Raw genomic sequence first — 24,238 nt, forward strand, 5'->3', positions numbered from 1 at the left:
TATATCGAAATATAAATATAAACTTTTAAAGCGATCTATTCCCCATATTTCCCAGCATACCTTCTTAGTTATATTATATCAGCGCCATAATATATATATATATATTCCAAAAGTTTTATCTCAGAACTAACCCAGTTCATGAGCCCTTATTAAATGATTTACACTACCCCTTTAGATCTCATCACTTTATTCTCTACGTTCAATATACATAATAGATTCGTACATATATCATTTAATAGGACTACAATATCGGGGCAATACGCATTTCCCAAAGTCTGCTTGTATCAAAACCTCTCGTCTCGCACAAAAATCTACCCAAAATATGACTTTAAAGTTAAATATATAATAATGGTTTGTGTATATGGTATATATGTATATCCGAATGGCGTTACCTCGATCATTGTCCTTATGCTGGCTGGCAATCGACTCCTCTGCTACTCAGGCCCAAAAGTGTGCTACGCAAAGTTAGCTTGGTTTTTCGTTTGCTTTTATTGCTTATCGGTTGGGTTTAGTTGCGTTTTAGGCTAAATTATCTTACAGATTACAGTTTAGTTTTGTTTTTTACACAGACGTCTATGTTTAAGGCCTTCTGTAGTGCTATCCTCCAAAGGATCAGGACATGGAACCCTCGAATTGTAAATATATATATATAAATATATATGTTGTGGCATATGATTGGCTAAGGATAAGTCCTAGCTCTGTTTGCCTAAAGGAGGCCTAAAGGAGCTCATCCCCTTCGATATACGCTCATCGCTCTCTCAATCCTTTGAATATATATATATTTATTCAGTTCAATTAACGCACTTGGGCAGCTCTATACATCGTCTCCTACAATATAGTTGTATAAAATTGGTACACAGCTACAACTGGTCCCTGCTACACAAGTATATATATCAGGGCACGTGTAATAATTACAAGTGAAAAAATAAAAATCAATGTTAATGATTGATTATCTATTGATTTCCCTGATGTATATATATATGTATGGGGTCTTGTATAAAGTACATATAATATGATATATATAATATTTATATGTTTATGTTTAGTTTAGTTTGTTTCTTGTTATTCTCGTCTGTGTTTGTCGTTGCTTAAACATCGCTCTTAAGGTACATTTTAAAGCCGATCAATCGATTTCCAACAGTAGTTTTCCCCCTCATATCATCAGTAGTTCCACAAGTATAGTCGATAATTGCCTAAATCTAAATTATAAACTATCTTTGAACTATCACATACAAGTTCACTAATATAAAAACCAACATGGGGAACATTATTATTTCAAAGCAAAGGTAGAATTTTGTTAAGATAAAATTGTGAACTTAGATTAATGCATTATTTTGTGGCTAAATCTCTTGACAAATCCGGCTCACATCTATGGTTACGTGTGTGGTATATGGAGTGTGTCTCTGTCTGATGGTGGTGTCTCTCCAAGACCCTAAACCTAAGACTAAACATTTAGAAAAAAAAAAAAAAAAAAAAGATAGAGCACTGTTAAGATTTAACTAAAATTGGGTTTTAATACATATGTTGGGGTTGTGTTTTTAGAGTTTCACAAGCTGTTTGCGTCCCTCTAGGTATAATTAAAGTTGTGTCCTCCTTAAAGTAGATCTCTCTGTCTAGTAAGTAGTCCATCTTCTTGTGTCCTGTCCTGGCCTTACAGCTTCACATCCTGCGTTGTCGCCGTCGTCGTCGTGGCTGTGGCATCCTGTGTGGGCAGCTGGGCAGCATCAGCAGTGCGGCGTCTCGAATGAATGTACTCAACCAGGTACTCAATGCCCCAGGCCAAGGCGCACAGCAATATGCAGACGCTCTGGGTGTGTATGCAGATGGGATAGCTGTCGGTCACGTCGCGGATGAGACCTGTAAGGAGGAGGAGGAGAAAGGAGATGTGAGGAGAAAAAATTGGAACTACCTATTATTACTGCCTTACCTATGAGCGGTCCAAAGGAGATCACAAACAGGGCCTTGCCCACCAGATGCCAGCCAAAGGCCGAGGGCAGCTTCTCCAGCGAGCAGTACTCGGACACGGTCAGGGTGAAGTTGCTCAAGGCGGAGCCGCGGAAGAAGCCGCAGATGGAAAGCCAAATCATCAACTGAGTCCAGTCTGTTTGCTCGGCCATAACTTGATAAAAAAAAAAAAAAAGAAAAGCAAAACAAGTTAACATACAAAACATCAAAATCCCAATTCCTCTACTCACTTGATCGCGTCAAAGCCACAAAGATAATGGACACCAGGAAGATGGTGCGCTTCTTAATCGTGGTGCGATCAAAGATCGGCGGCAAAACTATACGGGCTGCAATGTCCGTAATGGCGGTGATGGACAAACAAAAGGCCACATCCGCCTTCTGGTAACCCAGATTGGCAAAAAAGAACGGCGTGACCATCTTGAAATTCATCTCGGCCACATAGAAAATGGATAGACCGAATAGCAGATTGAGGAACATCTTATCCTTGAGCATATCAATGTCCAGCAAGTCGGCAAAGCGACGCCAGAAGCCCGGCTTCTTGGCCTTCTTTCGTGCCTCCTCATCAATGACGGCAGCCGCCTCCGCCTGCTTGTCCAGCTCCGTGGGCTTCATTTTGATGAAGCTATCACGATGGCCGCCGAGGACAATGCTGCCCGTGGCGGTGCCCACGCGTCGCAGTTCGCGATCGTTCTGCTCGAATTCATCGTCACCGGTGTTGAGATGCACCTGGAGGATCGAGCCGGTGAAGTCCATGTAGGAGAGGTTCGAGGTGACCGAGGCCTTGCGGCAGCGCAGCTGCGTGGCATTAATCTCCGCCTGCGACGGATAGCCGCCCGATTCTCCGCCTGATCCGTGGGCAGCGGACTGCACCCCGGCCAGGGACATAATGCGGGGGAATGTCGGCCTCTTGGGCAGACCCAACCGAGAGCCGTTCATTGTGTTCATGGCCATTTCGGAATAGTTTTTGCGCATCTGGTGCGGATGATGTTTATGGAACAGCAGTGTGTTCATCTCAGGCAGGGCATCCTCCTCGTTGCCATCCTCTTTGATCACCTTGAACTCGGGCGCTCCGGTCGCAGTTGCTCCGCCACCTGCTCCGCCCACCGTCAGCTGGGGCTGCGGGGTGGGCAGGGCCGAGATGCACATCAGCTCCTCGTCGTCAAACTCCTCCTTCATGTGCCACTTCACCGGCTGCAGCAGCACCGATCCAACCGTGGCATTGAGGGCCACACCCGCCAGCAGCAGCACCGCCCCGCGGAAGTCGTATGCCTCCAGCAGGATCCTCACTAGCTGCGGCATAATCAGCATTCCCATGGCTGTTCCGGCCATCGATAGGCCCACCGCCTGGCCGCGCTTGTGCTTGAAGTAATGATTCAGGGCCACGAAGGCCGCCGAGGTGGACAGGCCCACGCCAATGCCATTGATCACCGAATATGTGCTCAGAATGTGGGCCATGCTGGTCGCCGGCGACGTCAGGGCCAGCCCCAGACCGCATAGCAGGGAGCCGGCAATGGCTACTTTGCGGTAGGAGAACTCCTTTAGCAGGGGACCCACAAACAGGCCAGAGAAGTTCATGCAGACGTCCAGCGCACTGATGATCACCGCCGCGCCCGTTGTGCCCACATTGAGATCCTTGAGTGTGTCACCAAAGAGCAGGCCAAAAGATGGCTCAATGGATCGGGTAGCGAGCTGCAAAAAGGGACCAAGAGGAGGGATTGTGATTAGTTAAATCTTAAAAAAAAATAAAATAATCGAATACCAGAAGCATAAGCAACCGTTTTCGCTTTCAAAAGTAAAGGAAAGAGCGGAAAAGGTTCTCTTTCTCTTCTCGTGTATTTGCTCTCAATTTGAATGGGAGAGAGTGCTCCCGTTCGCTACAGAGTGAAAATTTATTAGGCCAAGATTGCTGCTTTGCTTGATTATCATAAAGTAATATTATAGAAAAATATAATAATACACTCTAAAATATAGTAAGCAATCATTTAATTATTTAATCAATAACAATTTATTTAATTAATTAAGATAGCAATTTTGCGATAATTTATATATTTAATATTCAAATCAAAGTACATCAATTGACCTTTGGCTTACTTTGGCGCTCTGTCTACATCATATTTCAATAGATGTAGACAGTTTTCCAAAGTAAGGAAATTGTCACAGTGAAATCATAAAAGATACTTAATAATACATAAACTAATGTAAAATATTGTGATTTTTAGAGATTTTAATGATTTAAACCAAAGTGAATTAAAGTAAGATATCATTTCTTTTTTTTTTAACATTTACCAAGAAGTCATAATAACGAAAGTTAGTCTTTGTTATCAGTAAAATTAAAAAAAAAGATAATTAAATAATAATACAAATAAATAAACAAATAATATTATAAAAGTGAATCAAAGTAAATGACCGCTCAACCTTTTTTTGTCTTTCATGTAAATGATATTAAAAATAAATAAATATGCACATAGGTCAAAATAAGGAAAAGGGTCCACGTTATCATCACAAAGGGAAATTTTAAAAGAAGAAATTTAATAATAATAATAATAAAGAAAAAGTTTTATTTTGAAATTTGTGACCTTTGCCTTGCTTTTGGTTTCCTGTCTATATTATTTTTTAAAAGATATAGACAGTTGGCCAAAGTACTGAAATTGTTAACATGCAATGATTAATGATTTAAAGTGAATCAAAATGAATGTAAAAATTAATAATCAAAGTCAGTGATCATCTCACATTATTGAGTCTTTTTGGTAAAGGCTATTTTAAGACATTTACCGGGAATTCTCAATAAGGAATTGATCAAACTTATCATCCCAAAGTGAAATTAAAAATAAAAGACAAATAAAAAATAGAATTAAATTAAAGCAACGAATTAAAAGTGATAATTTAATCAAATTAAATTAAGTAATATGTTAAATCCTTAAAAAATATGTTAATAATAATAATCCTAAAAAAAGATGTGTTTAAACAGTGACATTAAGTGATAATTTAAATATTGATTAATGGAATCAAAGAAAATCAACTGATTATTGACCCTTGTTTTATTTTGGCTTGCTGTTTACGTCATATCTTAAAAGATCTAGACAGTAAGCCAAACTAAGGGAATCGTCAAAATGCAATCACCAAAAGTGCTTAAAACTACAGAAAATAATTTAAAACAAACTATATGTGCCCAATGAATCAGTGGCCCGCACCTTGTCGGGACTTTCTGTTTAAGTTATATTTTTAAAAATTTAAACAGAAAGTAACGATCACAGAGAGGCATCACAAAATCTATCAACAAAAAGGGTTACCTTATCTTCAAAGAAAAGATTGCTCCGTGAATGATTTTTAACGAATTAAATGATTTAATCAAATTGAATAAGTGAATCAAAGTGTATCAATCTAAGTTACCATCTCACCTTGTTTTGTATTGTGTGCAAATTGTATTTAAACAAATTTACCTGCAAGCCAAAACAAGAGAGATGTTCCATGTTATCATCACAAAGTGAAATTATAAAAGAAGATGATTAATAATAACAAATATTATAATACAGGAATAATATTTTGGGATTTTTATAAAAGTTAATCTATGTCATGTGTCCATCTTATCTTGTTTTGTCTTGTGTGTAAATGATATTTTAACTTATTTACGTAGAGGGCAAAACCAGAGAGGGTCTATGTTCTCAACTCTTAGGAAGATTTAATATAAATAATCATTAAATAAAATACTAAACAATAGGCCATAAACTTCAAAGCAAAATGTTTATCGATAGTGATTAATATTTAAATCAGTGACCCAGGCTTAGATTTCCCTCTTTGGCTTGAATAACTTCAAATATGTTTAGGTCACTGACGGAAATCAAAGAGAGGGGTTGTACTACCATCAGAGTTATAAACATTTAAAAAATAATAATAATAATAAGCTTTGATTTAAATTAAAAAATGTAGAAAAAATGAATGAAAATGTCGATTTAATCGATTAATTTTTTATTCCACGGAATATATTTGTTTGATAGATATTTTCTTTGATATATCGATTAAAGGCACAAATATCGCTTTTAATATATCGATATTTTCTGTCATTGTTGCTTAGAATTAGCTAATTCCCTCTTGCGATCTGCCATAACTCAATCGAGCCTCGATTACTGATCGCTCGCTCGGTTCTCCATAAATTATACACTTGTTGTGCAGACATTGTATTACTTTTATTCAATTTTGTATATTTTATTTTTATATGGGCCAATTTGTCCGGGGCTAATCTGCCGTTCAGAGGCCGCGTGATTTATCGGCTATGGAGGCAGAAAACCCAGCGAGACAGAGAGAGAGAGAGCAACCATTATCAGCGACATAAAAAAAAAAATAATAAAATTTTAGGAACACTCTGAATTCTCCGGGAGAAGGAATACTATACTATTCGGGAAAACAGGGCGTCGTCACCACATATATGGATAACCTTATCGGTTATCGGAGGGAACTCGACGAAACACCCTTCATGATCCATCCATCCCCCTGTCGAAGCACTTCAGATGGAAGACCAGAGCCTTATCGGTTGTGTAATGCCGTTGCTGGCCATCATCTCAACTACGTCAGGTCTTATCATCTAGCCAGGGGCTTAAAAAAAACTGACTGACTGACTGACTAACCGACTGACTATAGGCACTCTCCTTCCCTTCATTCATGTTGATCAGTTTGATTGATGGTTATTTTATTTTTCCCCCCCATTTCTTTTGTACGGGGCCTTGCACCACCTACATTCATAAATATCAGCTGTCATGACTCGAAATCCGAGCGGGCAATTTGTATTCGTGGAGTGGATAATGGTGATTTGGTATTAGAAATCAGCCGGCTAAAAAGGTCAACTAACCGATTTTTATTTACGCTTTCATGGCGCCCTACGAATGTCGGATCAGTGTGGCCTTTGATGCTTTTACAGAAATTACCTTAAAATTCTTAATTAAATGCTAAAAAACACTAAATACAGAATAATAATCTGGAATCTTTTATAAAGAAAGGTATATTGGTATTTCCTAATTTTCTAGTTCTTGATTAGATCTCCTATCAGCAGTTTCTGTTCATTTTCAGAAGCTAAAATGCTGTGATGGAATTAATATTTGATTGCCGATAAGAAAAAGGGCTCTATAAATCAATTCAGATATATATTATCGAGACACACTCAAGGGAAAATGAATAGGCAACAATTTAAAGCATGCCCAAGAGTTGCTTGTTATTATATTTAGATCTTGTAATATTTTTTTTATTTACAGAGTACTTATATATTCATTGTCTTATATTGATATTTTCCTTTCTGTTTATTGAGTGTTTCATTGAAATTGCTTAACATTCGTTCTACAAGCATAATGTCTACACGATTGATGATGGGCTTCTTAAAGTGTTTTATTTGTTTGTGATTATTGATTGGGCTTTTGGCGCTTATTGATTTTCGAATTCTCCAACTGGTATGCCCATATATACTATACACTTTTATGGGGCGCTTCATTCAAAGCCTTAATTACCTGATAATTGAATTATCAGAACTCATAATTGAAGGAGGAAAAGGCAAGGAAAAACACGCGCTCACTAAGTGGCCCAAAAGTATATATTGCTAAAATAGTTCAATCTGCTCTTTGGGGTTGGAGTCGTCGTCGTTGTCGTTGTCGATATTTGTCGAGGCAGTCAATAATTGGCTCTATAACTGAGTTTAAATTGCCACACTTTGATTTTGTGACAGCGACCAGGTTATTATCGCTGATTGACCCAAAGATATAAGCCAAGTTTTTAGCCCCTTTGAATATCGATCTTGAGCAAAATCGAAACGTATTTCAGAGAAGAGAGGACAGAGAGAGGACAATTGTTATTCCATTCTAACTTCAATATTGTATTTTATGGGCCTTGTGCAAAACTGATTTTAAAATCAGGTAAAATCTATATACACCTTTTATAAGACCATAATTTCAATAAGTGTTTGATTTTTATTTTTTAATTTTATTAGCTTTGTTTATTAACTTTAAATAAAATTAATATTTATCCTAAATATACTTGCTACCGGCGTTTAAAAACCACAAATTCTAGTGGCTATTCTCCCTCCATAGAATTCGGAAATATCAATCAAGGAAAACTAATGCCAGCCGCTGTTGTTTTCCTTTTCAATTTGCACATTTTCACAATTTCCACATTTTCACAATTTGATTTTTCGTTAGCAGCTGGAGGAGGCGAGGCGGAGGAGGGAGAGGTCATTGTAATGCGTAAATAATTCCGACTGTGTATCAATTGTGTTTATTATAACACACTGCAAATGGCATTATATGTATATTATATATGTAATCCATATAATATATATACAATATATACAGGCATGTTTGCTTGTCCAACAGTTTTTAGCGAAAAACAGCAAAAGGCAAACAAACATCAGCAGATAGCAACCAGGCTTAGAATTGGTTTTAAATTTGGTATTGGGATCACATCTTACCAACTTATTTGCACAATTAGCTGCTAACTTATTTTTAAACATTTCTCGTGCAATATTTTCGAATCTAATTTACAAGTGGTTTCGGGGGACGGACGCGTGAAATTAACGTGACACTCGAGTGTTCGCTAACGAAAGTCTGTTTATATTGTATATATACCATGTCGGTCGGTCGGTCGGTGCTGTTTCTATATACTCGTTTATGGGCAATATTACACTTGAAAAAATATTTCTATATATATTCTATATTTAAGAAAAATAACAAAGAATATTTTTCTAGAATTAAGAAGAAGTTACCAAGGCCATGCACATTAAAATAAAGGCAAGCCACCATAAATACTTTTTTTCAGGCTTAATTTTTCTATATTTCTAAAAAATTTAAAGAGATTTACTTAATTTAGTTAATGTTTTTTTTTTAATTAAGCCCAAATAGTTTGTTTTGGTAGTAAATTTATCATAAAAACTATAGTGAATTTGCCTTAAAACAATCAAGGCAAAACAATTTCCCATATAATTCCCAACTGGTTCTAACAACACCTGAATGAAGGGACAGTCTTAGGATTATACAGTAGCGAATACCTGTTTGTTATAGTATGTGTATGTGCTAATTTTGGCTAAATTTTTTTTACAAGTGTAGTTAACAACAAACCGCTGTCTCACCCTTTCACGAGGCGAACACGTTGTCATCGTACAATTAGTTTGAAGGGTTTATGGATTGGAAATATCAGCTCTCTGCTCTTTTTTTTCAACAAAAGCTGTTAGTTTGCCGGTGATTTATAGTCAGATATATGTCCAAGTTTTTCTCTTCCAATAAACATTGTTTCGTAAATATATTTCATTCCTAGACCTTGCACAATATTTCATGGTTTGGTTCTGGGAATGGCTTCTTATTTTTCTTAAGTTTTTAATTGTAGAATATTCTTACATTTTGACTGTCATTTGGTTTCCGTGGATATGAGCCAAACGTTAAAGATTTTAACTCAAACTTTGGGGAATTTCCAGTTATTCGAGTCTTGATTTTTTTTTTTATTTGGTTGTAAGATTTCGTTGTATATTCAATTTAAACTTGTTTTTATAAATATTATATATATGAGTATGATAAAGCGGTTCAAATATATAAGCTTTTGTTGAGTGATAAAAATTATTTTACTGATGACCAAATTCATGGTTTATAATCATTTAAATTAAACATATTTCTTCTCTCGAATAAATTGTAAATGGAAAAATTGTAAGTCCCCTAGTATCTATGATTTTGAAAGAGTCTTAAGAGCTCAAAAGTTGAGTTGTCTCCCGGATCTGGGGATACAAAAGTTTCCATTGTCTCGTATCTTCCCAGGGGGAGAGATATTGGAACGGGGCATTTGGCAGACACTTGGTGGCGCGTGTTTTTATTTGTTGTTATTTTTGTTATTTCTTTTTTTTTCAAATTCACTTTTGGCGTGTTATCAGTTTTCAAAGTCCAAAGTTCATGACGTCTCTACAGTCTTTCTGCATGGATATAACCCATATTGTGCCATCATTTGCCGCCCTCATGGATGGACGATGACGCCAGACGGACGTCACTTGTCCACTTGGTGGTGACGGGAAACACCACCTTCCACCACCACCACCGAGAGACACTCTTGACCGCCATCGTAAATCAAGCCCATATTTTGTTCTCTATCGATTTCCCATTAAGTTTTGCCTGGCATTCTTTATGCTCGAGCTGTGCTCCGCCTTTCAACTTGATATTTCATCATATTCCTGGGCTCCCTCCGTGCTCTCCTCTGTCCTTTAAACGCTTTTATAAATTTAAAAATTATATCTTCTTGTCCATTGTTTTCAGCCTGATAAGAAGTGGATCGTTAAGCTTAGGGCTTATTTCCGGGTCTGTTCTGTTCTGTTCTTGTTGGGTAATTGCCCTCAGAAGTTAGTAGCCCATTTATATGTACAATTACTGCTTTGCTAATCGGGCAGAGAAATTGTTAAATTGCCGTAATTGGTAATGATTTCATAGTTGTAATGAATTTATTTTCGGCATTAGTAAATGCCACAAACAATTTGTACACAATTTTGTATAATTGAATATTCTCTGCGAAGCGTGTCATTATTTCTTTGATTGATTTCACATTTTCTAAGTGGTATAATTTAGGTGGATTTTAAGTTGAAATTGGTTTAAATTTGTAGCTATTTTCTATCTTAAAAAAAAAAAAATATATATATATATATATATTCAAGTAAAAAAGTAACCAGTTCAATACATTTTACTCACCCCTTTTACTTGTTTCAAAATCAATTTACATAATTAACTTTTTTTTACTTGTACATTTTAAGAGAGTGCCTTCAACTTTCTGAGCTAATGGTTTAATGGTTTTTTCTAAGTGGTATAATTTAGGTGGATTTTAAGTTGAAATTGGTTTAAATTTGTAGTTATTTTCTTTTTTAAAAAAAAAAAATATATATATATATATATATATATATATATATATATTCAAGTAAAAAAGTAACCAGTTCAATACATTTTACTCACACCTTTTACTTGTTTCAAAATCAATTTACATAATTTAACATTTTTTTACTTGTACATTTTAAGAGAGTGCCTTCAACTTTCTGAGCTAATGGTTTATATTCTTGTTGTTATTAATTTGCTGTAATTAAGCAGAGGCAGCCGGCGAATTGTTCGAATTGAAATTGAATTGTTGCTGTTGCCGGGCACTCGCGGCAATTGAAGCAATTAACTGTGAAGTACATTTCACTGCCACCGAATCGAACCGAACTCAACTCTGAGCCTGCCAAACATTTCAATTAAAACAACAACAAATTGAAACAAATAAATACAAATCAAAAAAGAAAAACGAAAAACGAAAAACGAAACAAACTGAAAGCGAAACAATAACAAAAACTTGACTCCCCGACATTGCCATAAAACAAAAAGCCGTCACAAAGCTGAACTCGAAATTCAATTGAACTGAACCGAAGCCAAACCAATCCGAACCGAACTCAAGTACAGTGGAGTTTCGTTAAAAATTACTTAATAATTAAGATTAAATATGAGTGAAGTTGGTGCTTAATATCATCGACATAACTAAGGTAAATACTATCTTTTCTTTCGTTTAAAAATCAACTGCAGGTTTTTAAACAGAAGAGTTTTCTTGCGAGATCTCTAGAGATTTTATAGGATTTAAACGGTATTTTTAATTTTGGGCAGAAGATAAATAAAATAATACATAGTAACGCGATCTAGTTTTGGTTTTCTTTTTAGATCATGCCCAACCAAGTATCAGATTTGAACAGATTTTAAAAAGAGATTTTTCAAGAGATTTCAATGGAGATTTCCTGGGAGATTTAAAATAATTGAAGTTAAAATTAATATTATTTAAATTTAAATATTTAAAGTCTGAGGACAGGGAAAAAAATACAATTTCAATATACACGGTTACCAAGATTGAGATGCGTCTTTAAAGAGATTTTTAAACCTTTAAGAAATATTACAGGAGGTTTCCGAAATTTCTGAAGAGATTTCCTGGGAGATTTAAAAAAACTTCAGTGAAAATAATTTTTTTTTTTTAATTTTTGAAAGACAATCGATAAGAAAAATCTGCAAGACACTCTTAACATTTTTTTCCACTTATTCAAAATCCCCTTTTTTTTAAGGAGATTTCTTTCCAAAGTTGTTGCCTGCAAGGAGTCTTCACTGTTAATGGGATACAAAGCGATAAAGCGGAGCGGATGGGAAGGCGGCATCCATAATGTTGGGGTTGCTGGAACCGAATTGTGGTGATGATGATGCTTTGGTGGCTTGCACATGATCGCAATCATGTGATTTGACTGACCAGCAACAGATGCAGATACACAGATACGGATACAGTTACAGATACACAGATACAGTTACAGATACACAGATACAGATACAGATACAGATACAGATACAGTTACCAGAGCAGCTGTTTGCTGTAAGTTGAAAACGAGTTTTGCTTTTTTCGAGGAAGTTGCTGCTGCTGCTGCAACTTGCAACACAGAGTCACGTGATCAGCATCAGCTGCTGGCCTTTGTTGTCGCCAAACCTGATTCCAGGCCGCAGGGGCAACAAGGGGTTAAGGGGCTGCTGAGGCATCAAATGTGTGCAGTGTTTTTTTTTTAACGTTGACATTGATTGGGGACCAAGCTAGCGACCCGTTGTTAAGGCTGTTACGACTCGCCTTGCTCTTGGGGGCCTTTGTTCAATTCGGTTGGCTCTACTTTTTTTATTTTGACTGCTTTTTGTCTTTTTATTTTGTATTTTTTTTTTTTCTTGATCACGTGACGCTGGGGCCAAGGCAAAAAATTGGTAAGAGAAGAAAGTTTTGTTTTGTCAATTGTAAATTCCTTGCGGCGAAAACGTTTATTGTTTTTTTTTTCAGGGTATTAATTTCAGAGAGCAATCGATCGATCGACAGATAAATCGATCGAAAGGGAAATTGGCCTCTCTCTCTCGTAATTTGCGAATATCCAAAATTAGATTCACACTTCAATGTTAAATTTATACAATAGAAATGTATAAATAAATTAACAAAAAAGTAGATTTGACTTTATTTTCTTGAATATAATTTAATTTATATACTATAAATAAAAAATAAAACGGGGTAATTATATTTTAAATCATATTTTAAGCATTAGAGTTTAATATATTTAATTAAATTTATGGATTCAATCATACTAAATCTTTTTCTTATAATAAATTTTATATATTTAAGAAAGTTCTATCTTCAAAATCATTTATTTGCCTTAACTTGGTTAACTTTTTTAACAAATAATCTTCCTGCTCATCAAAACATCTGTATATATAGTATAAGTATAATATATATCCTCTGATCTGCAGACTGTTGTTTGTTGCCAACTCGGTCAATAAATCGGCTAAATCGCCACTTAGTTTATGGCCAGGGAAAAAGTGTCTGGCGCGTGGGTAGAATATTAGCACCATCACCCCGAGATTGCGATCGACATCTCTGGATCTCGTGTCGGACTTTGATATAGTTGAAGATATAGGGAACACCGCCGATTCCCCTCTGATTGCTCGCTTTTAGCAGTTGTTAAAATTTAATTAACAACATTTAGGTTCAGATCCCAGAGTTATATCGATCTTTGTTTGGATCGTTTGGTATTAGCATTCACTTGCGAATGCTCATTGTGCAGCTTAAAGTGAAGTGAAGTGTGTTTGCTCAGTTTATGGCATTCACATCTTGTTTGATATAATATATATATATATATGTTTATAGTATATATGTGTTACTTGCTGAGTGTGCTCTATTTTAATTCTATTTATTGTTTTTCTCGCGCCTGGTACTCGGAATTTGTCAAAGAAATTAGCTCTCATTTGCGAAAACAGAAACAAACGCAAAGAAAACAACGTCACAATTAACAAGAAAAGGCATTTGTATTGAGGGGGAAGAATGATAGGGGAAGTAAAGTATAAATGAACTGAAAATAAAGAAAGAATTTTGTGTAATTTTTGAATTTGTATACGTATTTAACATTGGCAATGAAAAAAGGAAAAATAAAGTCAGGAAGTGTGTGAAATTAATAATTAAATTTAATAAAAAATACTTGATTGATTTAAAGAAATTACAAGGTATTTTTAAGGAACTATCCAGAATTGAAATATGACTAAATTAAGACTCTATTAACAGTCCTTGCCAAAGCCATAATAAATTTAAACAAATATTTGTGTGCATATCCTGATACGACAATCAATTCATTATGAACGACCTTCTCCGTCGCTTAAAGGGGACAATTTCCCAACTGTCAGAATTCCAAAGCCTTTCTGATTTGAGAGGCGAGACGACGTTTCGCTAACTTATCTGAAACACAATTCGGAAATGTTCTAATTGGCTTTCGAAGTGCGACGACACTAATGCCACTTCACAACTAGCTTATATATATTTTTTATATATGTACATATACTATATATATATATATATATATATGTGTGTGTGTGTGTGTGTTTCCAGATATAGATTGCCGACTTGAGTGAAGCATGCCGGATACTTTTATGACGTAGTGATTGAGCATGCGTTGGTCGAATGCTAAACTAAACCAGGGGTGATTACACCCAAAATTTATACATATATGTACAGATCGGGGGGGAACTCGAACTCGGGATCAGAATTCGAAGCTCTCACGTCTACCTTACATGCTCTCATCCTAAATGAATTATCAATTAAGTCAATGTGCTAAAAATTTTCAAGCCTAATTGCCAAAAGAAGGGGGTTTACGGTTGCCAAAACATCTTGAGCCCCTGAGAAAGGCAAGTGTTAATCGCACCTGATAATGATAACGGAAAAAGAAACAGAAATAGAAAATCTATGACGACAACTCCACTTTGTATATTTTATTTATTTACTTGTTTTTTGCTCTTTTTTGTGTGCTTAGCAAATTGGTTGAGCTTGAAATAACCCAAGGAACAGCTAAAAAATACCCTATAGAGTGGGGTTCCATAAGCAAATTGTATAATTAAATAATAATTGATAACAAGCAAATATCAAAATGTCTAATCATGTTATCAACAGGTCTAATCTAAAACTTAATGTACTAATTTGTCAACTACGTTTTCAAATTAAATTCTGTTACAAAATACCTTTCTATAATTGACTTTGTTTACAAGTTCATATAATTAAAAACCTGAAATGTTGTTTAAAAAGGTTTTCAATAAATATAACAAAAATTACAATTACAATTACAATTTTTATAAGATAAAGAAATTATTAAACATAAAATGTATCTTGCTGGAATAGATAATATACCCAAAAAAAAAGAGACACCCCACTAGAGCAGCTACAAAAGTGGCACCCACAACATTAACTTGGTTTTCATTATTGCGCTGACACTGAGTACACAGAGACACCTTACTTATATATAGATATTTATACATATATATATATAATTTATAGGTAAACAGAGAAAAGAAATCGGCAAATAGAAAAGCAGAAAAAAAATAAATAAAAACAGATGGGGAAAACAGACCCAAGTAGCAACGACAGATTGGTCGTGTTTTATAAAAGTCTGTGGGTCCAAAGTCCACAAACACCTAGCGATTTGGGCTAAAGACATTTTTGACTTGTGGTTTTTAATTGTTTTAAAAAAATATTATCATTATTATTACCATTAGTCATCATGGTCTGTAACTATATAGAAACTCATAGAAATACCTACGAGTTTTTTATCATTTTATTTATTTAAATATATATATATATTTATATAATTATATTATTTTATTTGTTTTAACTATCACAAGCACAACGTAAACCTTAACTCTCCTAACTTTTATCTAACTGCAATGCAAACAGTTTAAATATATTATATAAATATATATTTTAACTGATAACCCTCCTGAATATAACTCCCCCTTTCCAAATACTCTAATAATTTTTTAAAAAATGTAATTAAAAATCCTAAAACTAGAGATCCGTTGGACATCATCCACTTTGTTCCGGCTAAATGCAGCCATTATTCCGATGAGCTTAAAACCCAATGTTTATACATAGAAATAAGTCGATAACCTCGAAGCGAATCCAATTTCGCTTTATATACATTTGATGTCTGTGCATATATCTCCATAGTTTTATCTGCTCTCGTTGGTCTGTTTTTTGCTATCCGGTCATCACGTGCTTTTGCTAATGGGCCAAGCCGCGAGTTTTTAATTTATTTATTTTTCTAGTCGAATTTTCAATTGGTTTTGCCCCGATATATTTGACTATATAGCAGAAGCAGCACAGCAGCAGCAGGTTTGTGTCTTTATCTTGGCCTGGGGCCCTCCAGACAGTCAGACGACGACACTGTTCTTTTTGCTTTGCTTTTTGATAAGGTCTTTTAAACAATGCCCAGGGATTAGACCAATTTTTGTTTTGCGACATAAACAAATTATTTATATAAAAGGAATATATATCAAAGGAGGAAATGTCTTTAGCTCTTTAAAAATAATGAATATACAAATGTGAAATATAAAAATATATAAATATTTAGATGTTTAATAGAAATTAAAATTTTTGTATTTAAAATTCAAAATAAATTATATGAAGCTTTTTTAGCATATATTTAATTTTATTTCATTTTAAACTTAATTTTCAATTGGCATATATTTAATTATAATTTTAATATTGTATAAATATTAAAATTCATATAATTCTTGCAGTTGCTTATTTAATTCACTTATTCCTTTTTTTTCAATTTTTTTTGTGTTTTTTTTTTGCTCTAGTCTAAGTCTAATCTGTCTAAAATATTTTCTAAAATTTTTTTATTACAATTTTTTCTGTATTTATTTTTAAATTTATTAATATTTTATTTAATATTCAAGCTGCTAATTTTTATTATTTTCGCCTGGATAATGCCAATTTTATTTTTTTTGCAAATCCCAATCTTTGCTTGCTAAATTATAGTATATATTTACCACAAGAGTATGAGTGTTTCCGGTAAAAGATTGCATTGGAAAAGAAAAACAATATTCTTCAGGCAACCTGGCAACAGGGCAGCGCGCTCCCTCTTCTATGTAGTATATAAAAAAGACCTGAGACTCATGCTGTTTGTTTGCTATTTCTTTACCAGCTTCAGCGATTTATTGTTTATGGTGCAGCAGTTTTCGTTATTGGGCTTTCGTGTTGTATAAGGTTCAAGTGCTAATTTGCCTCGTAAATGATTTAAAAGCGATTAAACGTGTCGGTCGGTTGGGTGTTGTGTTGGTCGAAGATAGTGCCAGTCCGGCGGAACGAAAACAAACAAGATTAGTCGTTAGTTGTCGTTCGAACTTAACCTAAAAAAAAAGGCAGCTAGAGTAACTAACTAACTGAGCAATACACACTCATAATCGAGTGATTGGCCTATCAGGCAGTTGCCATCTAACCCCAATATTCCTCCACGATGATGATTATGATGATAGATTTTGTTTTCGCCTCGCACCTTGTATTCTATTGTGGATCAATTAAATTTTACGAGTGCCTTAAATTTTCGGGCAAGGTACCAAAGTACTTGAGATTTCCAAGTCTCCAACAAGTTGGGCGTGTGACCAAGCGAGTGGTGGTGATGGTTGTGGGTCACCATCAATATCTTATCTATCTTGTTTCCATGGGATATATTTGCACGGCCCTGTTCCTGATTCCAGGACGGCATTAATCGTTTGATAATGAGGATGTTGATTGTTTTGTGTCTCTGGAAATTGAGTTCATTTATTGAATTACTTGAAAATTGGAGACATAGCGATTTGCGGCTTCCCCTGGAAATCCCCCTTTTCGGATTACTATATTTATAAGACAATTTTTAAATAAATAAAAAAAATAATAAATAAATAAATAATTTTAAAAATACACTCGCTTGATACTATAATTCCCAACTAGTTTTAGCATCTTCTGAGTGGTAAGAGGGGTAGATGTAGCAGGGGCTGTGTGGTTGGGTGGTTGTGTGGGTTTGTGGTTACTCTCTCCTAAAAGATCTGCTACTTATTGTGCTACTTATCAGTATACCCTGTCTGTTCGGGTTTATTTGCTATTTGAGAGACCGATTGAGAAAACGAGCAGATATCACCGGAGAGAGTTTGAGATCAGAGAAAAATCAAGGAGATTAATCAACCAGAGGAGGGACATAGACTAATGTGAGTACAAAAATCATATTTTCAAGCTTAAGGATCTCGTTATTAACATTAACATTTTAACATTACACCTATTTAAATGAGAAACTTTTATTGAATGCCAAATACTACTTTAAACTATAAAAAAAGAAAAACTTGAAGAAAAGGTGAACAGTTTCCTTTTTTTTCATTCGACCAAAATGGATAGATGCTCCAATTGCAAACTACAAGAGTATACAAACTTCGGCTAGCCAAAGTTAGCTTTTTGTCATTTCTTGTTTGTATATGTGTTTAAAATATATATAATAGAGGCACACACACTCGATTTGTTTTGCAAACGGCGCATTATTGGTGGGGGGAAGGTGGCATTCAGTCTAGTGTTTTGTTCTTATTTCCAAGAGGTGGGGTTTTGGGTGGGTAGACCGATAAATATCCCAGGGAAGAGGACTATGATGGATCGAAGGAGGAGCTCAGTTTGACTTAATGGATGGCATTTAAAAGATACATATCAGTATAACTTGTAGATATTTTGTTTTCTAATTAATTACCTTATTTATTTTGAATATTTTGGTTTGGAAATTTGACAAAGGATTAAAGAAAAACATTTGTAAATGATTAGGTTAAATAAATAAATATTATATTTTTTTACCAGTAACACAAAACCCGCATAAATGTTTATCTAAAATCTCAATAGGAATATCCAATCCCAACTTTTCGAGCTGCCCTCAAATATCCATGTCACAATTCATTCACATCATCATCATCATCATCATCATCATCATCATGACTATATCCACCCAGTTGCCCCATTCTTTTTAGCTGTAATTGTTGCCCAGATGATATAAGCTTCTAGAATAATGCCCACATTTTATTGTACGCATTACCATTGTCAGGCAGAGCCTGGAACCATCATCAGAGTGCTGTCAATTTTCGAGATATTCTGCTTGGCTTCACACAAATTAGCATGTCTAATTGCATATCGTTGCGACTCATTTACCGAGAGTAAGTCAGTCCCCTGGTTGGTCATTGCTGATATGGAAAGATGTGGAAAGGTATGGTAATTTAAAGGCTATTACATAATTGCCACAATCTGAATTTGTGACATTCACACTGAGTCATGGATTTTATCTATAAAATTTATAAAATATTTTTCCATGTTAAAATCGGAACTGAAGCTATAGTAGATTTTGAATCGAAGGAGGAATCGAATTTTTTTTTTATTAAAAATATTACATGTACTTATAATATCCTTTTATATTTTATAAACTTAATTTTATGAATTATAAATTCTTTTGTTCATCCAACAGTGTTGATGGAATAGAAAAAAATCCCAAAAGGACATTTAAATAATTATGATATCATACTATTTTGATGATGTGCGAATACGGTAAGTGTTTTGTTCCAAAAAGCCTATTCTTAAAAATATATATAATACTCTGACAACTGATTTTGGGCCTTTTTTATTTTGCCTCACCTTGTTTGCAACAGTAACAAAAAAAAAAGGGGGACATGAACAGCAAAATAAAAAACTAAGTAAAACCAATGTATGTAGGCATATATACCGAAACAGAAAACCAACTACAAAAACTGAATAAAACCAAAACAAAAACAGAACAGAAAACAAAAAACAAAAAAAACACTGTTGAGACGCATTTGTTGAGATCACGCGGCGGGTGCGTGACAGCCTCTATATAGGAGATCCGATCGGAGGAGAACCCAAACCTTGGCCTTGATCGGGGTCTCCTGTTTGGAGCAGCTGTTTCTTACCCTGCTGCCTGCATGCCTGTCTCTCCGTCTGCATCCAGAAGGGTGTAGCAATCGGCGGGGGTGCAGCCAGAATACGCGTCAGATACAGATGCAGATACAAGATACAAGATACAAGTGCTCAGGTAGAAGCCAGGCTTCGCTCATTCTTTCCAATTTGATAATTGTTTATGGTTTGATGTGAGTTTTCTGCCTATATACCTATATGTACTATATTAAGCATAACTTGGCCAAAAGGATATAAAGTAATGATAATGTTTTCACATTTAAAAATATAAATTCACATTTGTTAAACGCTTAGATTTTGATTATGATTTTGTTAAATTCACCAAATGGCCTTTTAATGAGGCTTAAGTCTCGCGGTCCATTAAATATTTTAGCAGATACAACAACAATTTCAATATATATTTATCGTTTCATTTTGATGGGACGGCGGCCCTTGTGTCGTCCATTAAGGGATTTATTATTGATTAAGTTGGCCCGGTAATGAGCCGCCCCAGCAATAAGCCAGATATTACAGATATTATAGCCATAAATCGGACAGGCGGGGCGGGGCGGGGCGTGTTAACATGTGAAAATGCGTATTGAATATCGTCATATTTCATATTTGAATCTTATCGTGTTGGCCAACTACTAAAGCGTGCCGGGAACTAACCTATCCTAAGTGAAAACCCTGCAAGTGAGGTACGGCACTGGGCTTTGGGTATGGGGTTCAAGAGGTCAACCCACCGGTGGGTTAGCTAATTAATCGAAATGCAAATGCCCGGAATGGAATGTGTAGCATATTTAGGGGTTATATGTATCTACTGGACTTACGTTAACCAAACTAACGCCAAAGCAGGCCACCCAGCCCCATCCGCCATCGGGTGCCACTTTTCTGGGTTGTTTGCTGGCCATTTCCTCTGTTATTGCTCCTCCTCCTCCTCCGCCGCCGCTGCTGCTGCTCTTTGTTGTTGTGTTCTCCTTCTTCTCTTCGTCCTCCTTCTGCCGCGTCTTCTGCTTTTCCTGGACTAACTGACTGCTGGCTTGCTGCTGCTGCTGCTTTTCTGCTTTTGTCTAGCTGCCTTTGGTTTTCGCTGTTTTCTCGAGCTCTTTCTCTATATATACATATAGATTGTATATATATGAGGTGTGTAGTAGTAGTATATATAGATTTATGGATATTTTTTACGTTGTGGCTCTTTCGATTTTTGTTTTTATTTCTATTTTGTTTTTATAGATTTACGTTTTTATTCCTTTATTGCTGTTTTATTTGTTTTGTGTCTTCGATGTGAGTTCTAATTGGGGGTTTACTTGCAGCACATTTAAAAAAAAATTGGAAAAAAATTGCTTTTGATCAATGTTTCTTATGTTTCAATAATATTTTATCACGTTCCGTTTGATTTGTTGCGAGTTTGGTGGGTTTCTCGTATTTTTCTGTGTTTTTGTTTTAAGGCACTTGCTGGAGTTATTTGATTTATATTTTTTGTTGTTTTGTTTTACGATTTTCTCTTTCGGCCCTTTGTTTTGGCCAGCAGCGCGTTTTATTAGTTTTTATTTCCAGCTGTTTTTGGACTTGTTCTTTTTCACGTTCACTACAGTTGTTCTCCCTTTTGTTCAAGAGGGGGTGTGGGTGGTTGTTTTTTCTTCTTTTGAGCTTCGCTCTCAGCGGACTCTTGCCGTTTGGTAGCAAGGTCGCCGCGCACAGCGCTATTTATTACAAAAGAGGGGGCGGCAGGCGCTCACTGTCTCCGTCTCCGTCTCTGTCTGCTCCCTTTCCTGTCTCCTTCTCTATCGCCCTGTCCGTCTCGCTCGCTCGCTCTCTTCGCTTCTCTTCCTCGGTTCTTCGCTCCGATGAGCTACGCGCGGCTGTTCAATCGATACTGACTGCTCTGCCGACGGCCTGTCCCGTCGCTGCTTTGCCGCCGCTGCCGCTGCCTTGCCGCCGCACAGTGGGGCGAAAAGTGATTGAGCCCAGCGTCATGCTGTGTTTTGCGCTTGTCTGTTTCCGCTGACTTTTTTATTTGCCCAACTTTTAAAGGTCCCTTATTTGGGTTAATATTTTCTGAGCTTTGAAAGGACTGCATTTGTTTACCCGCTGTGCCAGGTGGCACACAATGGAAAATGTAAGAAATCAACAGGGAAACAAAAAATAATCGTTGTTGACTTTTGCATTTCAAATTATTCAATTCATATTTATTAGTGAATGGTTATGACACTCTGGAAGGACTCTCAGTTAAAGCAAGAACTCGCACTTTTGACACACTGTGCGTACGTCCCCAAAGGCAATGGAAGAGAGCGCCAGAGAGCCGCTCCGCCGCCAGTGAGTGTGTTTCAAGATCGCGTTCTAATGCCGTCTGCGAGGGCGAGCGAGAGAGGGAGAACTGGCTTGCACTTCGCTTGCCAAAATCCACAAACAACAACGCCACGCAACGCGCCTGCCTGCCTTCTTTGTTTACATTCGTTCTTTGTCTGAAGTTTTGTTGTTGTTGTTGTTGCGCTGCATTTGGAAAGTCATGCTGCAATGTGCTGGCCGCCGCTACCTGCCCCCCCTAAAACACCCCAACCATCCTGCAGGCTCTCCTCCTCCTCTCTCTCGTAGCATTGTCCGCATGTTGGCCTTTTGACTCAGTTGCAGTTGCGCAAATGCTCTCGCTCTCCCTTTCGCTGTCTCTCTTTGCCTCTCCTTTACGTTAACTTGTTGCGCCGTTCTGCAAGCTTGTATGAGTGAGCAAGAGATCGGCGTTGCCAGAAGTTTCTTTTATTTGTTTTCATTAAATTAATGAGGATTTTAACAGCTTGACCATCTGATCAATCAGCTGCTTACAGTGGTCACACGCAAGCAAGAAGCCGAAGATCGTATGGAATTTTTAAAATATATATTTATAGCATATTTAATAAAAAAAAAGAATAATTGAATGTTCCTCCTACTGATCAAAAATAGTAATCTGTGTATGCATACAGACCCCTAATTTTGTCGTCCAATCAATCAAACTTCTTTCCACCTCTGTTTTACCAAACTAATTGGCCAGGCAAAGTCCTTTTAATTGCCAAACGAATTCAATGGAGTGGCGATGGCTTACAATTGAGCAATTGAAAATGAAAATTAACATTGATAATGAAAATGAAAATGTCCCCGCAAACAGTGCAAACCTTGTTTATATTCATGGCTGCCTCAGTGTTGCCAATAAATTCGGATAGAAAAAAGCTATAACAGTGTCCTTTATATTTTGTAGTCCTTGATAATTTGCAATATACAAAAAAAGGTTTTATATATTTTAATTTATTCAACTCTGAACTTGTTTTATGTGGCAAGTAGAAATTTTTTCTGAAAATATTCAACTTTTCAAGAATTTTGTTTATAAAAAAAATAATAACGCCAAAATCTATGCTCCAAAGTACTTAAATAAAATACATAAATGGGGACTTGCAAGTGAGCATTCCAAGCTGCTACAGATTTCAACCCCTGCTTTCCTAATATTAATTTGTTTTTATATATTTGGGGATTTATTAAAAAAATAAATATGTAAGTTGTAAGTGCCTCTTATGATATTAATTCCTAGCTTTCTTTTAAATCAATAAAAATAAAATGGCTAGAAGCTCAGCACTGCTGCCATATGTCTGTCCTGTTGTCCTGTCGTGTCCTGTCTGGCCATCTTCCTGTTGTAACTTGTTGCTCAGTTGGTGACGCCACACACCCAAACCCCTCCTCTTCCAGGGCACTGGCTTTGTGTGTGAATGAGTGTGTCTCTATGGGTGCTTTCTTTTTATGAGTATAGCTTTCCATTTTGTCCTTTTTGTGTCAGGATGCAGGAGAGAAAGGGAAAGACGGAAATCCTAGATTTATATATGTATATGGTGATATTATAAGGTGTGGTCACCATTAAAAATATTGACTAGAAATATTGTAATATAATATTGTACATACGGAAAACGGCAAGGATTTGAAATCAATTTTAAAAGTTTGCCAAAAATTAAAGTTTCAAAATATATGGATTTGGGGGATACTATGGTATTTACAATATTGCAGCTTATTTTTGGAAACTATTTCAATTTAAAAATTTAAAAATATATCTATTTTTTTCTTATTCGAATACTTCTCTCGAATACTTTTTCCCTTGCAGGCAAGAACCAGGAATATCTGGTGAGGCCCCCAACTGTCTCGCTTAATTGTCTAGCATTTCCCATTAACAGTTGGCCCCCATAAATTTCAGTGTATGGAAATTGGGTAAAACAACAAACTAGACATATACGCCGCCGCGCCACCCCGCCGCCGCCGCCGTTTTTTGCCTTATTTGAGGCGCCGCCGCCAAATTATGAAAATAACGGCGCGCCGCGGCGCGCCGCTGGTGCGGCATCGGCGCAACTTCAGCGCGGCCTTCAGTGTCATTGTTCTTTATAAAACTTTAAAAAAAATAAATAACTCATTAAAATGGCCTTTTTGCCTTATTTGACGCGCCGCCGCCGCCGGTTCTTTCGGACTACTACGCCGCCGCCGCTGAGTCATTTTGACCTCT

At 36.0% G+C, this 24,238-nt stretch overlaps 1 protein-coding gene across 1 annotated transcript; it reads right to left on the bottom strand.

Annotated features, from left to right (window-relative positions):
- Positions 1–470: 470 nt before the first annotated feature.
- Positions 471–21,594, bottom strand: LOC108084654 (uncharacterized). Its single transcript, XM_017180972.3, has 4 exons — positions 20,559–21,594; positions 2,196–3,654; positions 1,928–2,119; positions 471–1,857 (listed from the first exon to the last, which is right to left on the bottom strand). The coding sequence occupies exons 1-4, from the start codon at positions 20,637–20,639 to the stop codon at positions 1,652–1,654; spliced, it is 1,938 nt and encodes a 645-aa protein (XP_017036461.1). The 5' UTR covers positions 20,640–21,594; the 3' UTR covers positions 471–1,651.
- Between the last annotated feature and the right edge of the window lie 2,644 nt (positions 21,595–24,238).

Source organism: Drosophila kikkawai, chromosome X, assembly GCF_030179895.1.
Source record: "Drosophila kikkawai strain 14028-0561.14 chromosome X, DkikHiC1v2, whole genome shotgun sequence".
Taxonomy (NCBI): Eukaryota; Metazoa; Arthropoda; class Insecta; order Diptera; family Drosophilidae; genus Drosophila; species Drosophila kikkawai.